General features: G+C 45.2%; 1 protein-coding gene and 1 pseudogene across 1 annotated transcript; both read right to left on the reverse strand.

The window, feature by feature from the left end:
- Nucleotides 1–5,248: 5,248 nt before the first annotated feature.
- Nucleotides 5,249–6,244, reverse strand: LOC142435678 (PRAME family member 27-like). Its single transcript, XM_075539877.1, has one exon. It carries the CDS (start codon nucleotides 6,242–6,244, stop codon nucleotides 5,249–5,251), a length of 996 nt encoding a protein of 331 aa, XP_075395992.1.
- A 7,456-nt stretch (nucleotides 6,245–13,700) lies between these two features.
- Nucleotides 13,701–14,623, reverse strand: LOC142435679 (snurportin-1 pseudogene; annotated as a pseudogene).
- Between the last annotated feature and the right edge of the window lie 1,758 nt (nucleotides 14,624–16,381).

Genomic DNA, 16,381 nt, shown 5'->3' on the forward strand with positions numbered 1-16,381 from the left:
CTACACCATGTTTCAAGACCAAATGTCATCTATTTGTAATTAGAAATAAATATTTCACATAGCATGATTACATATTGTTATGTGATTAATGGCTATCCTTTAATTATGTTCAATTTGTGAAATGAAATTCCTACGTGTCTGATGTTTACATTATGATTCATACAGTAGCAAAATTACCATTATGATGTAGTAAGAAACATTATTTTGTGGTTGGGGGTCATCCCAGTAGAAGGAACTGTATTAAAGGATCGCGACATTTGGAAGGTTGAGAACCAGTGCTATGCATCATAGGCTCCCGGGCTTATTGGTATCACTCCACACCCTTCCCAGGAACACAGAAAGAATATGCACACTATTGCTGACAAATGAAAACTTATTTCCTGTATTTTATGATGCACGTTAAAGTATCACAAAATCTTTCTCCCTTTATACAAGGAATAATTCCAAACTATGTAAGGATTCATCAAGCATAAATTCATTCTTCCCTACTATCCCTTGGTAGAAAGATAAACTTAGGGGACTACCTGCTGGTCAGTGGTTCTCAAGCTTCCTGATGTTACGACCCTTTAATAGAGTTCCTCATGTTGTTGTGACCCCAACCATCAAATTATTTTCGTTGTTACTTCCTAAATGTAATTTGCTACTGTTCTGCATCATAATATAAATATCTGATAGTCGGGATGTATTTTCATTGTTTCAAATTGAACAGAATTAAACACAATTAAAGCACAGTATTAATCACAAACAATATGTAATTATATATTGTGAAATATTTACGTGTTTTCCGATGGTCTGAGGCCACCCCTGTGAAAGGATTGTTTGACCCCCCACAGAGATTGCGCCCCACAGGTTGAGAACCACTTCTGTAGGGCATGACTGTATCTGTCTGTTGGCATTGGATCAAAGTCTTTGTCACCATTTCACATTTGGTGTCCTGACATTTCACTTCCTGCTCCCTCAGGAAATTTGTTGAATCCAAAATATTTCCAGAGAGTCTGAGACATCTCACATGAAACGTCTGGTCCAAATAAGAAGCAAACGAGTTCAGGCAGAACAGTGGCAGCTGCAAAACACCACTACACCGTGCTCACAGACTTGTTGCACCAGTTAGAAGAAATCCTCAAAAAGAGGAAGTTAAGGTCTGTAGGAAGCATCCAGCTGACCAAGGTGTTTACTAATGGGTGACTAGTTAGTCCCCTGAGTCTCTCTGTCTCTGCAGACAAAAGCATTGCAAACTGACTATTTGTGACTTTGCTGCTAAAAAGCAATGAGGGATAACTCAGTTAATTAGGATCTCTTTGAGGCTCTCTTGAATCTTGCATATCCCTGTGATTGTCTTTGAACCTAGTGCTTTTATTATTCTAAGGTTAAGAAACTGTGACTAGTTAAGTTACATTTGCATAGATAAGAGTTTAGGAATGTTTAAGTGCTTTGATGTTTGCTTTGTAACCAAGTCCCTGTGTAAGAAGAGTATATATACCAAGCTTCCAATATACTGTAGACTTCAGTCCATTGGATTGGAATCCTCCCTGTCCCATGCTTTGTACATAGCTCTTTCTTTCCTTTCATCCACATGCCTCACTTCAAACCCAGCTTGATGCGGGACAGCTGGTCTAATCCCCCGCAAAGGTCCAGTCCCACCAGAGTTCAGCTGCCTCCAACACAAAAGGTGTGCATCATCACCAATTAGGGTAGCGATGAGAAGATGGGGCATTCCAAAACACTTCGTCCTTGCACGGTTACATGGATGAAAAATCGTTTGGGATCACAATAAGGAATTAGTGGATGATTTCTAATCAGCGCAGGTGTGCCAAAAGGACAGGCTTATCTATCTTGAAAGAAATGTGACCAGATTGCTGCTTACAGGCTTGGATGATGGGATTTCAATTGACATAATTTGGACAGGTTTTGGGGAGGGATCATTCCCTGGAGAAGCACAGGGAGACTAAAGAAGTCCCTTGACGTGATGGATTGATGGAGTGGCTGCAACAAGGGCCTGAAACTTACAGTCGTGAGGATGGAACAGGAGTGTGCAGTCTTTCCTTGTGTCGTGCATGGGGTCCCTGCGCATCAGAGGTGACTCAGTGACACAGAACAACAGCGACGTCGGCCATCATTGAATTCACACTGTTCTCTGTGAGATAGCAGGACTGTTCGCATCCCTCCATGGTGATTACAGGGCAGTCATGTGGAGTGTAATCCACCTGTGATGAACGCAAATGGGCTGTGTGCTTCCCCCTGTCAGCTCTAGTCTACTACAAAGCAGGTGTGCACAACTGAAGCTGCGATGCGATACCATCATTTAGAACAGGGTTATATTATTTACAATCACTGGATTGAACGGAAGGTGTGGAACGTCAATGGGCACTGATTTAGATGCTTGCTTCTTGGGACTTAAAGCTTTAAGAATGCTGACATTGTTCTTTTGAGGGCCAGGCACCTACGAGTTACTACGTTATACTTTGCTATTGCATGTGTTTCTTCAGAGATCTCTTCTCTTGAGGAAATGCAGCATCAAGCATAATTGTATGTATACGGTAACATAATTTTATATATATATATAATATAACTTTATTGGTAGAGCTGTTACACCTCTTATAAGAATCCATACATCACTTGTATCAAGCACATTTGTACATATGTCACCACCATAATTTTCAAAACATTGTTTCCTACTTGCGCCCGTGCTATCAGCTCCTCTTTACTCCCCTCCTTCCCCCACTCTCCCACCCTCGTGAGTTAGTGATATATTATAAATTATTTTCATACCTTACACTGTCTGCTCTCTCCCTTCACCCATTTTTCTGTTGTTCATATCACTCGGGGTTGGGGTGGGTACTACATCTATCCTTGTGATCGGTTGCCCATCTCCTCCACTTCTGCCCACACCTCACACCTGCCCTCATGGTATCGCAACACCCATAATTGCTTCTGAAGTTTTATCTGTCCTGCATTCCTTGTGTTGAGAGCTCTCATCTGTCCCAGTGTCTTAACAAGAGTACTCAGTCCCATATTTCTCTGGTGGAGAAAGTTGTGGACTTGAATTGTCAGCCTTCTAGATAACAGCCCACACACAAGTCGTTACACCATTAGCATTCTAAAATATATATACTTACCTCACTACCAAAAAAAGTTTTAAATTGTCCACAATTCTTCTCTTGCCTGGATCCACAATCAATGGTATGGAAACAGTATTCAAAATATCAAAACACATTTTATCCTAAGGAAATCTGTTGCACAACACCTTGAGGTGCAGAACAGCAAAGATAGTCCTTTGAGAATTAAGGTATTCCTGACCAAGCCATGGTATTCTCCATGGTCTTCTACACATATGGAAGTTAGACACTGAAGAAGGAAGACCATAGTAAAACCGCTGCACTAGAATTCTGGCGCTGGAGAAGATCATTAAAGGCACCGTGGACAGCTAAAATGACAAACCAAAGTGCCTTCATAAAAGTGTGGCCAGTGTGATCCTTAGATGCATGGAGCGCAAGACTTCTCCTGAACGTACTTTGAACATATTGTCAGGAAAACCAGTCCCTGCAGAAGGGCTTCCTGCTTGTCAGAGTGGAGGGTGGATAAAAAGAGGAAAGCCCTCATGGAGATAGATTGACACGGTGGCTGCATCAATGGGCTCAGGAATAGGGACAATTGTGAGGATGGAGACGACTGGTCCGTGTTGGTTCTGTTGTGAAGAGGGTTGCTACGGGTGGGGTGTGATTCTACAGTAACTCACACCGACATCAGTAGGTATGCTCAAGGTTTTTATTGTCATGATCATTAAATATTTTGCGACTCTTATCACAATCCACACATCCAACCATTGTGTCAAGCACATTTGTGCATATGTTGCCAACATCATTTTCAAAACATTTTATTTCTACTTGAGCCGTTCATGTCAGCTCCTTGTTTTTCCCTCCCTCCTTTTTGAACGCTTTGTTTGTTATAAATTATTATTTTCATGTCTTACATCATCCGCTGTCCCTCTTCACCCACTTTTCTGTTGTTTCTCCCCCTGGGAGGGAGTTACAAGTCGATCCGAGTGATCGATTCCCTTTTTCTCCCCACACTTACACCTTACCCTCTTGGCATCCCTACTCTCATTATTGGTCCAACGTCTTTATCGATCCTGGATTCCCTGTGTTTCCAGCTCTGATCTTTATGAGTGTACATCCTCTGGTCTGGCTGGATTTCTAAGGTAGAAATGGGATCATGATAGTCAGGGGGAGTGGGCAGAAGCCTTAAAGGACTAGAGGAAAGTTCTATGTTTCATTCATACTGCACCCTGAGTGTCTCAACTTCTCCCCGACACACCTTCTGTAAAAGCATGTCCAATTGTCTACAGATGGGCTTGGGCATTCCACTCTGTACTTCCTCCCCACCACCCGCTGCACCCCTATTGAAATTAGTATGATTTTGCTCTGGGTCTCAAATGCCTGTAAAATAATCCCATTGACAACTCATGATCACACAGGCTGGTGTCTTTCCATGTGGACATGTTTGCTTTTCAGCTAGATGGCTGACTGTGTATCTTCAAGCCTTTAAGTCTCCGAATGCTATATCTTTTGATAGACACGCACCATCAGTTTTCTCCAACACATTTGCTTATGCACCCACTTTGTCTTCAGCGATCCTGTCTGGAAGGTGAGCATCACTGGGTGTTCTTAAGTTCGGCACTCTTGCGGCAGGAGAAATGAATAGCACGGGTGCATGGCTTTGGAACAGGCGTTTATTTTCTACTATTGCAAGTGGTAGGAGACAGAAATGTGGGGCAGGGCTCTCGGCACTTGGTTTCTCCCTGGAAAGGAGTCAGTGGAAGGTCATGTCGCTTTTTAGCATCGGGGACACCTGCAGTCCTGAAGAACTCCATGTGCCTGGGCATCCACGTCGCCAAGGTCCTGCATATGCCCAGGGAAGGGGCCGTGGGTGACAGGGATGTATTTTGCTCCTGGCTTTGATTCGTGATGTGGGTGAGCACATCTGCTACCTGCTGCTGAATCTCCTTTTCCATCACTTTCAGAAGATGGATGTGAAGCAATTAAGGCTTGACTTCAGGAAGGCTGATCACGTTAGATGCATCCTCTGACCGATACCTCCAACCTCCTTCGTCATCATGGCAAACTCAAGCTCAAGCTCAAGAACTCAATCCAAACCGCTCTAATTTAGGAAACACTAGTCTTTCCAAATACGACATTGGGATCCCAAGGTAGAAGTCAGGATTGAGAACAGATGGCAAAGGGTTGTGGCACTAGTTGTCCATACGGATGCAGATTGCATCGCACAGGGTGCGACAGTGCCTGTAAGCAAGGCGTATTCTTTGGGGTCCATGGAGCTGCAAGGTCAGCCTCAGCTGCTCCATCACCTCTGCAAGGGTATGCCACGGCAGAGTTAACTGGTGGTCCATGTAGCAATTGAGGGGGACAGGAAGCTCTAGAAAGGCAAAGTTGCACCTTGGGAAAGTGTGAAACAGCAGGGTCTGTAGGACAGCCATGGACAACGGGTTTCCGCAGAGTTTCAAGGTTCTGAGTTGAGAGCAGTGACCCAGAGCAGGCTGCAAGTAATCGCAGTCCGAGTCCGTGATGCCACAGTCCGCCAAATCCAGGTGGGCCAGGGTGGCTGAGACTCTGTTCAGCAGAGCAGGGAGGAACTCGTAATTGGAGCCAGGCCTGCGTACACCACTCAAGTCAAGGGATTTCAGGTGGCTGGTGCAGGGACATGAGGACAGGTATGTCAAGTCCTGGTCCATAAGCAAGGAACGGCGTATGTGCAGGGTCTCTAAGGGCGCCTGCAAGCTTCTGAGCAGCTGGTGGAGGTGGTTACCAAAGAAGTTCACAGAGTGCAGCATGAGGGTGTGGAGCTGATGCAGACTGAGGAGCTGAGTGGTGAATTGTTGAAGTAGCTTCTGCGCCTCGTCCTCATCGTTCTCCCCGGGGACGATGCAATACAGGGTGCATTCAGAGAGGAGGAGTGTATGCAGTTGGACCATCTGGGACAGGTAAGGAGAGAACCAGTTGAGGCTTTGCAGGTCCCAGCTACCAAGCAATCTCATCTCCTGGACAGAGTCTAGCTGCACTTTGTTGAGGATCTCCCCAAGAATGGGAAGCGGGGCAACATTCCGAACAAGCTCGAGCTTCCTGCAGCACAGGTGTGGCAGGTCCTTCGTCTGCTTGACCCTTTCGATGAGGAAGGTGAGCATTTCATTTGGGATGTCTTCCTGAAAGCACAGGTCAGTGAGCACCGTCATGCCAGCCAAGGCTGGATATTTCTCCACTGACCTACATTTGTCTTCTTTGAGGATCTGAGTCTTGGGATGGGTGGACTCTGGATCCTCTGATGACATTACAGAGGCAGTAGACTGGCGTCCAGCCCACACTTTCCAGAAGTTGGTCCCAGTGTTCATTTGTAAATCCAGCACTTTCAGTTTGCATCTCCTGTGCTTAACCTTCTGGGAAAGCAGTATAGCAAGGCCATCAAGGGCAGCCTTTAAGATGTCAGGGGGAGACTGACAATCTTCCATCAGAGCCCCCAGAGGGAGCTTGAGGAAGGGCCACACCCCAACCATGGCCTTCACTGTCTCTCTGTAATCTCCGACAACAGCTGCCACGAACAGGGGAGGGAAGAGCTCTGTGGGCAACCACTCCAGAGAGGCAATGGCTGAGGCCTCATTCTGCAACACGCTCTGGATGGCCAGGTCCAGGAACCTGGGTGGGTTCCTGCTGCTCATGCTGATCAATCTGCTCCAAGAGCGATCCTGACCTGTGAATGAAGAGAAAGGGTCTGCTCAGTGTTCTGGGAGAGCCAATCTGGTTGTCCTAGCCCTCCACACTCTGGACTCCACTGTCATCCCCTTAGCCCCTCAGAGAGCAGCTCGCTGACCATGCTAATCTTTCCAGTAACTCACACTGGTAGAGGCTGGTCCACGTGGGCTTAGATTTCAAACTGGATTCTTCTTCTTCTGACTCAAGTTGACCCAGAGGCTGTGGAATCCAAGATGGGCAGTCAGGAGTCTGATGGCAGACAGTGACCTCAGCAGCTGGGGAGGTGAATGAAGCAAAAATAAGTAGGAAATTTGGGGGACGCTACCTCAAGTTTCAAAGACTGAGAGTGAGACGAAAGGGCCCGACATTTCAGAGCTAGGGAACACTTATCCATGGGACTGGAGGTCTCATCCTTTCAGCTCAGGGGCTCTGACAACAGATGGTTTTGCCTCTCTGGATTCATCTGCATCGCTCATTCCCTAGATCATGAATGCAGAATATTCAAACATCACAACAGAGTGAAATCATCTGGAAATAGAAATTCCACTCAAAACTTACTTTCTGAGTAAGAAGCCGGATGTCCGCATTCACTTTTTAAAAATTTCTTTTAATGGAAGACAGATGTTTCTTTCCTTTTATTAAATACGTTTATTGGGGGCTCTTACATCTCTTATCGTAAGCCACACATGCATTCATTGTGTCAAGCACATTTGCAGGGATGCTAATATCATCGGTTTCAAAACATTTTCTTTATACTTGACCCTGTTTATATACAATGAGAGGGAAACCGATCCATGTACTTATATCTATATGTTAAGAATTAAGGTTGCAGATGGACATGGGGCCTAGATTCAAGTACTACCTCAACAAAAGTCACTTGGTCCTAATTATCTGCATTCTGTGATGCTCACCTTCCCGATACCATAACGTAAGATGAAATGTGGGCATAAGCAAAGGTGGGGAAAGCTGCCTGTCTATGAAAAGATATAGCATTTGGGGTGTTAAGGGCTTAAAGTTAAATAAGCAGCCATCTAGCTGAAGTGGTTTTCTTGATTTGACTGTTATTGATAACTTATTGAAAATGAAATGTTCTGACTGAAGCCCTTACCTAAAAGACATTTTGTGGGAGTTCATTATCAGCAGGCAAAAGCAAAGCTGGGGCCATGAAGCTGAAGACTTGAATCAGATGCAGGAGAATGCAAATATAACCTCAGACACATTCCACTTGAATGTCAAGAGCATCTCAACAACAGATGTGATCAAGTGAATACGATCGACAGAAAACTGAACCAGCTATAGCATGACATCAATAGTATCATGTATGAAAGAAAAATCCTTCACAAAACAGAAAAGAATGAATGACCTAGCTGGACGCAAAGGAGACTCTGAATCCTGACATTGGTAGAAGCATCCCTAAAGCCAATGGAAGAAACCATCAAGAGCTGAGCAGAACATGTAAAACAGAAGACAAATTACACTATTATAGTGAGATATGCTTCTCAATGTGAACATCACCAGTGATAATAGGAGGTCAAAGAGGTGGTAAGAGGAGTCCATTCCGTGCATGTAACAGATAAAGGAGAGGTGGGAAGGAGGTGAGACCCAGTTAAAGCTTTGTCTGACATAAAAGCAGGAAAAATAAAGGCAGAGCCAATTAAATAGAGATTCGTTTGGGGTTTCCTCCTGTCGACAGGAAAACTAAACATAGTCATTTCTGCCAAGATCTTTGTTAATAGCTTTGTAATAAAGAAGGGACTTTCTTTTATCCATCACATCATCATTGAGGAGGACAAAAGACTAAGCTTTCGCTCATTTACATGTCTTAGTCTACAGGAGACCTCCCTTAAGTCTACACTCTCATTCTTCCCCTGTGCTTCAGCATCATTTACCTGTCTTTCCCAGAGCAATCTGTTCCACCTTGCTTCCAGGACACCGTGAGATTCCGAGCTACTGATCTTCCCCGTGTCCTTTCAAGTTCAACATGAGTATTTGGTGGTCAGAAAATGAGTGTTGGTTCTCAAGAAGGCAGTGGGACTATTCCCTGCATTAGGACAGACTCGGGAGCCTTCACAGGCAGTGGTTATGCATTGGGCTGCTGTGACCTGCATGGTCAGCAGTTTGAAACCACCAGCAGCTTCGCAGGAAAAACACTGGGCTTTCTTGTCCCATGAAGAGTTATCGCACCAGCATTTCTAAGGGGCTGCTGAGTCAGCAGTGACTCCATGGCAGTGTGCTTCAGTCTGAGAGGCTGTCAGAAAGTGCTCGACATGTAAGGTCAAACCCAATGCAGACAGAGCTGAAGAACCTTCCTTAGAATTTTTTAAGCACAAGGAACTGAAGAAGACCACAAGTGCTAGAAGCAAAACAAAACAAGACAGAACAGAACGAATCAAAAGTGCGAATTTCACAATCAAAACTCTATGGTTCCCAATTTTGAAAGATGCTGCTTTTGTTAGGACCATTTGTGTCATTCCAGATGCACAGAAATCCTATAACCTACGAAGAAAGCACTCTTCTGTCTTGTCCTCCCAAGCCACCACTGTGAAACAAATTACCACACAAATATTCTATGAAAAATGCAGGGGCCACAAAAACAAGATGAAGGAACACACAGAGTGGGTTTCCTAAAAGAAGGAGACATTCAACCATGACAAGAAGTAGCGTATGAAACAGGGATTCTAGGACAAGACCCTTTCCCTCTGTCCATCCATGGATCTGGTCTCCCACGGAGAGGCCGCTGTGTTCTCCCATCTCCTTACACCAGCCCTCCAAGATCTGCGTCCCTCCCCATCAGCTCCTCGCAACCATTCAGGTAGTTTTCATGTAACTCTCATTCAACTCACAGTTGCAGACGCTGACAAGGCTCCAATTTCAGTCTTGGCCACGGTCCTTGTTGAAGTAGATCCGGTGCATGAAGAATCCAAGAAGGCAGGTCGAACGGCAGACTTCTTCGTCAAGAATGTTGAGCCTGAAAACTTCCAGAGAAGCCAGGAAAATGTTGGCAAGGTTCCGTCTCAAGTCCAGAAACCTTCAGGTCAAGTGAAGGGTCCAGGTGTGGAACAAAGCTCCAGAGCATTCAGAGAGTCCTTTTAAAGGATAAGACCACACCCACCAGGAAGCTATTGCTTCCCCCTCATTGGCTGTTCACAGTAGGTCTCATCATGGAAGTGATGGCATTTCGTGAGATCTCATCAGCCGGGCTGATGCCATCAGAACAGACCAACCCCGGAGAATCCAGACCCAGCCCTGTTCACACAAGTCCTCGGCCATCAGCCCTTATGCACGGGGAGGGAGAGGACACAGAAGATGGTGAGGGTTGTGTTGGAGGGTGAAAAAGGATTAAGTGGGTGTTTATAGAAATAGCTTTATTGGCCCGTTTCTCATACATGCAATATAGATTTGTCATTATGGATGCTCCTCTTTGTAGCGCACTTCCTGAAGCACAAACTTTCTTCCACTGTACCTCCTCCGACTTATGAAAAAAGTATGAAAAGGAGTACAAATTCCTCCTTGGCTTCCTACTGACTGTCAATCTTTCCAGGAGTCGATGGCTTCATTAAAGCACATGGACTGGCTGACAGATTTGAACCAGTGACCTGGTGGTGTGCTGACCAATGTTTGAAGGACTGACCTCTGCAGAAGGATCCCACACACTGTCTTAAATCTCAAGTGCTCTCAGGATACAAGCATCAACCTAAGAGATTCCATGACTGTAACTCTGTGTGGGAGTAGAAAGCCCCATCTTTCTCCCATATATAAAGTGTCTTGTCTGCTTTTGCCCCATGGGATGCTTTCCACTTTCTCTCAAGGGCTGTATGAGCTTTGTTGGTAAACAATGCTGCGTGTCTTTGAGGTGGCAGACTCTCATCTTTCTCCATTGTAGAAGCTAGTGGTTTTGGAAGCCTCCAACTATTGATTAATAGACAAGCACAGCCCACTACCTAGGCACAACTCCAAAACTGACATCCTTCCGTGCCCATTTCTGTTAGGTCGAGGGAACAGAGCCCAAAATTGAATGCACATTTTTAATAGTGTTGCTCCAGGAGAAGTAAGTACCACAAGAGGATAGCTTTACAAAGAGACATTTATTTTATCTTAGGCAAAATATGTTAGTGTCAGAAGCTTAGACATGGATATGAAAGATTGGATGTTGATTGTCTTGTACTGGGATGGACTGGTAACTTTTCAGCATCTGTGTGCATTCCATGGGGATTCCACGAGTTTTGGCATCCAGGTTCTTCTGAATCTATAAGGTTCCCCTGCAGGGACCCTGGGTTCCAAGGACATGCTCTGCTCCCGTCTGTTGGCCTCTCTTTTCATGTCTTGTAGATGAGAGATGTGAAGCCAGCAAGGAATGACTGGGCTAAGGGTGTAAATGTCAGATGCTTCCTGTAATCGTCAACCCCAATCACCACATTGTTAGAGCAAAGATAGCCTAATCCTCTTGAACCTAACTCCAAATAATATCATTTGCATAGTGAACATGAGGGTTTTCCAAGTGTTACAGTAAACCAGAAGCATAAGTGAGGATTAGTAAGGAAGGCAATCACATTAGCTTTCCACATGCATGATGATTTCATCCCAACTTCCCTTACTGGGAGAAAATCATAAAGTAAGGAATCTGTAGCCTGCAGGGTCGTCTTGAGATCCTCCATTGCCTCTAAAAGAGTATCCTAAGACAGAGAACTTTCCGTGTCCTCATAGCAATCCTGAGACACAAGGAGCCCTAGAAGGGAGAACTTACACAGAGCTTGTGTGCTGAAGCAGGTCCTGCAGCACAGCCATGGAGACTGGGTTTCCACCCAACTCTAAGGTGGTGAGCGCAGAGTACTGGCACACAGCAGGCTGCAAGGCAGTGAGCTCAGAGACATCGATTTAACAGTCAGCTAAATTCAGGTGGTTCATGGTGGCTGAGACCCTCTCTAGCAGACTTGGGAGGAATTCATGTCTTAAGGAATCCGTGAACATACCACTCATATGCGGGGACCTTAGTTGGCTGCTTCAGGGACAAGAGCACAGGCTGTCAGGCCAGAGTCCAAAGCAATGCAGTGCTTTTAAAGAGAGAAACTGCGAATGTGTAGCCCACAACTGAGCAGCTGATAGACGTGGTCATTGAGGAAGAAGACTGCTTCCAGAACGAGGTGCTGGAATAATGCAGACTGAGGACATGAGAGGCCAATTTTGCAAGACACTTCTCCACTTTGTCCATGGTACATGACACCAGGGGATCTGGACTTATGTGGGACTTACGTGGGAAACATGGAGTGTGCTCTGGTGACCCATCTGGGACAGGTAAGCAGTAAACCAGTTGAGCCTCTGCAGGTTCCATCTGCAGTGGATTCCCACCTCCTGCACAGAAACCATCTGTACCCCATTTAAGATCTCCTCAATAATCGGAAGCTGTGACAGATCTCCTTCAAACGCTAACTCCTGACAGCAGAGGGGTGGCAGGGTCTTTCCACAGTTGACTCTTGTAATGATAATAGTGAGCAATTCATCTGGTACTGATTCAAGAAGGCAAATGCTTGTGAGCAAATACATAGAGGCCAAACACTGAGGCTTCTCTCCTGCTATGGGATCCTTCCCTTTGAGAGTCACAGTCCTGGGTTGGGTTGTTACTGGACGCAATGGATTGGGTTTCAGACCACACTCTCCAAAACTTGGTGTCAGTGTTCAGGCATATATCCACAACTCAGAGTTCACATCCCCTGTGTGGAATCATCTGGGAAGCAGGATATCAAAATATCCTGTTGAGAATGCCAAGACTTCATGAGAGCCCCTAGCGAGAGCAGGATAAAAAGCCAGGACACTACCGTGGCCTTCGCTGCAAGTCTGTATCCACCGACCACAGCTGCATGACAGTGGTGGGAAGAGTTCATGAGTAGCGACCCCAGGACAGCGATGGCTGAGGCCTCATCCTGCCACACACTCTGGATGCCCAGGTCCAGGAGCCTGGGTGGGTTCCTGCTGCTTATGCTGATCAATCTGCTCCAAGAGCAATCCTAACTTGTGAATGATACGAGACGTCTGCTCAGACTTCTGGGAGAACTACACTGGTTGTCCTTGCCCTCCAAAACTGGGTCATGGCACCCAGAGCTCCTCAGAAGGGAGCTTTCTGGCTTTGTTACTCCTCTTATCAACTCACAGTGGGAGAGGCTCTCAAGATCCATGTGAGGCTTACTTTTCAGTCTAGCTACTTCCTCTGTGTACGTTGGCCCTAAGGTTTTCGAACCCAATATGGGCAGGCCGATGATGGACCTCAGCAGCTGGTGAGGTGGATAAATCAAAGATCAGTAGGAAATATGGTCATTGCATATTGAATCAAACCATCCCAAGGCTAACTAACTCTACAGGAAAGGCAAACTCAAGAGCCATAATGGTGCGTTCATCAAACTGAACTTGGAGATCTGTATTGAACTACAACACTCTGGGTGATGGGGTATCTATGGGAGTACAAGAAAGTCTTGTCAATACAATGATGAGTAAAATTTCCTCACGAATCACTAATGAAGACGCTGAAGTAGTTTTCCAATCACTTCAGTATGAAATTGACCCAACATGTAGTCAAGCCACATAGATAATTATTGGTAATTGGAGTGAGAAATTAGGAAACAATGAGGTAAGGAAAACAGTTGGAAAATATGGTCTTGGTGATAGAAGGATTCGTGAAATCACAAGGTAAATTTTGCAAGTATACTTTAGACAAACATTGGTCACAATAAGGCAATCTTGTTGACTGATGAATAACCTGACTCCTTCCCCCCTTTCATGTCAGAGAGTCCCAGTAGTCATTTATTTTAAAATATGCTCCTATGTAATCAAAATTAAAACATTTTAATTAATATCATTGTTCCCTTTAATGTTTTAGCCATGATGGTACTATTTTTATTTTATTGACCAGGATGTTGTTATCAAAGCTATACCCTACAACATTCACTAACTCTAAAGAATAACAGTATTAATTTTCCTGGCTGATTTGCAGAAGCTGGTGCCTTGCGTACTCTTGCTGGGTGGTCTGCAGACCAGCGGCACCATGTAAGGCCATAGCCAGCCCACCAGGGGGATGCTGCCCGGGATGTAGTGGATCTTCTTGTGGTAGAAGAGGAGCCCGTCCACCTCAAAAGGGAAGCGTGTGGCCAGCACCTCACACAGCCTCTTGGGGTGCACTGGAAGTTCTGGGCCCCACAAACTAAAAAGGATTGAGCTTTGTTTGCTCTCCCAGGTGGCCTTCCTCGGCTAACTTCACATGCATCCAGTAGAACCAGAAATCAGTGGGGCAGTCATAAACGCGATGTCCCCGCTAACACAACAGGTCCAGAACGTAGTAGGTCTGCTGCACCTCGCTGTGAATGCAGTGCACAAGGGTGTCCATGAGCTCTGCCTGCTGCCTCCGGGCAGGAGGGAAGGAAACCTGTCCACACAGTAACCGCTCTTGGTGTAGGTGCTGGTGCAACCCCTGGAGGCCACGATGAACGCTCTTTTTCCAACGGGGCACAAGACCACAATCCACTCCTGCCCCAAGTCCGCGGGGACATCAATCAGCCACTCAGAGAGCATCAACTGATTGGCAAAGTGCTAGGGGAGTTTCTCGTCAATGTCAACATCCATGTCTTCGTCATCTTTCCTGTGTTCCTCCTCCTCACTCTGCACTCCAGTCCAGTCATCTTCAGCCAGCCTTCTGGCCTGGTTCACAGAGGCGAGTCGCTTGTATTTCTGCAGTTCAAATAACGACGGTGCAGCTCATCCTGCTCCAAGGAACTGCACTTGGGCTTGTACTGGGACAGGAGCGGGTGTGAGGCTGCACATCCGTTCAAATCTCGGGACACAGAGAATCTGCTAGCCAGGGCTGGACTCAGCTCTTCCATCATTCCATCAAACTTTTTGAACAAAATAAATGGCAGCTATGCACGACTGACTTCTGCCTGTGCAATCCACGGAAATCAAGTCCACTACAGAAGTTGGACAAGTGTTTCACTACAAAAGAGACCCTAACACCAAGATAAGTTAAGGACAAAGTGCCTTCGTTTATGAAGGACACAAAGATGCAGACACATTAGGGTTGCCATTCCCATGAAGTCTTCATACCATCAGGCTAATCAAACACGGGATTTTACTTCACTAAGTCCTGGAATGCAGGCAGCTGTACAAATTCATGAGTAATTGTAAGACCACTAATCACAATAAGAGGGGGATTATGGAAGCCAGAGGAGGACCAAGATTGGGACACATAGTTTATGTTCTAAAGACTTTGGCACTTTCAAATGAAGCAATTGAGCAAGATGCTAGGGTAGGACTCCTGATTATGCAACCTACAGTCCTGTCCATCAAGGACATGCCCAGGGAGCCCTAAAACACTGCTCCTCCCTGGACCATCTTTAGAAGCATGCAAGTAATGCAATTTCCAATGCACCCTACCAGAGCGCAAGATGAACAACTTCATTGTTACATGATCTCAAGGCATTTCCGGAAGTGGTTTTTGGTTTGGGGTTTTTGTTTTGTTTTTGACATTGGAAAGTTATGTGTAACATCCAAAAAACTTAGTGCTGAGACATAAGCCCTAACTTAAGAGATTTTGGAGGAGGTCATTATGTGCAGTCAAAAATGAAGCTGGGGCCATGAAGATGAAGAAATGAATCAACTACGTGAGAGCACAAATATAACCTGAGATCCATCCCACATGAATGGCAAGGCCATCTCAAGAACAGATAGGATTGAGTGAACACTAACAGCAGGAAACTGGACCAGCTGTGTGATGACATCAATAACATCATGTATGAAGAAAGCAAAGTCCTCCACAAGACACAAAAGGTAGAATGACAAAAGTGGACATCTAAGAGACTCTGAATCGTGCCATTGGTAGAAATGTAACTAAAGCAAATGGAAGAAATGATAAAAGAATGCTGAACAGAACATTTCAAAGAGCAACTTCAGGAGAAAAATTAAAATATTAACATGAAATATGATGCCCAAGGGGGAATCCTTCAAGTTATAGTAGTGAGAACATCGAGAATGTCATTCGGTAGATGTGGCACAGAAAAGAGAAGTGGGAATAGGCTCACACCCCAGGAGAGCTTGGCCTGACTTTATCCAAAGAAACATAGTCAGACAGGCATTTTCTGCACAGCTTTCAGTTAATAGCTTAGTAATCAAGAGGGTCTTATTCATCCACCAGGTGAGAATTGACCACAGAAGACTAAGCTATCTCTGGTTTACATGTCTAGGACATGTTTGTCTACCCTCCTTAAATTTTCTGTTTTAAGGGTTTGTGGTGGGGGTGTGAGAGGGTTGAATAGTAAGGGTTCAACTTACTCTTCAGACACGAGAGTCTCAGCAGCAGTGCTGTGGGTCCACAAAAATGACGGCCACTAAAACGCCTTGATAATTTAGAAGAGTTGTTATTCAGTTGTCACCCGACATTGAGAATCTAAAAGAAATTCCAGGATTGAAGTCTTGAGTGGATATTTAAGTCCATCATTAAAAGCAAACACTCACTTAGAATCTGTCTATAATTATTAAGCAAGCACAAGGTTTGCACTAAAGTGCATGCTCTCAAACAAAGAGTAAAAGGAGCTTCTTGCCACTGTCCATGCAGATGAATGGAAACCACACAGGACAGAGTAAAC

This window comes from Tenrec ecaudatus, chromosome Y (genome assembly GCF_050624435.1).
Source record: "Tenrec ecaudatus isolate mTenEca1 chromosome Y, mTenEca1.hap1, whole genome shotgun sequence".
Taxonomy (NCBI): Eukaryota; Metazoa; Chordata; class Mammalia; order Afrosoricida; family Tenrecidae; genus Tenrec; species Tenrec ecaudatus.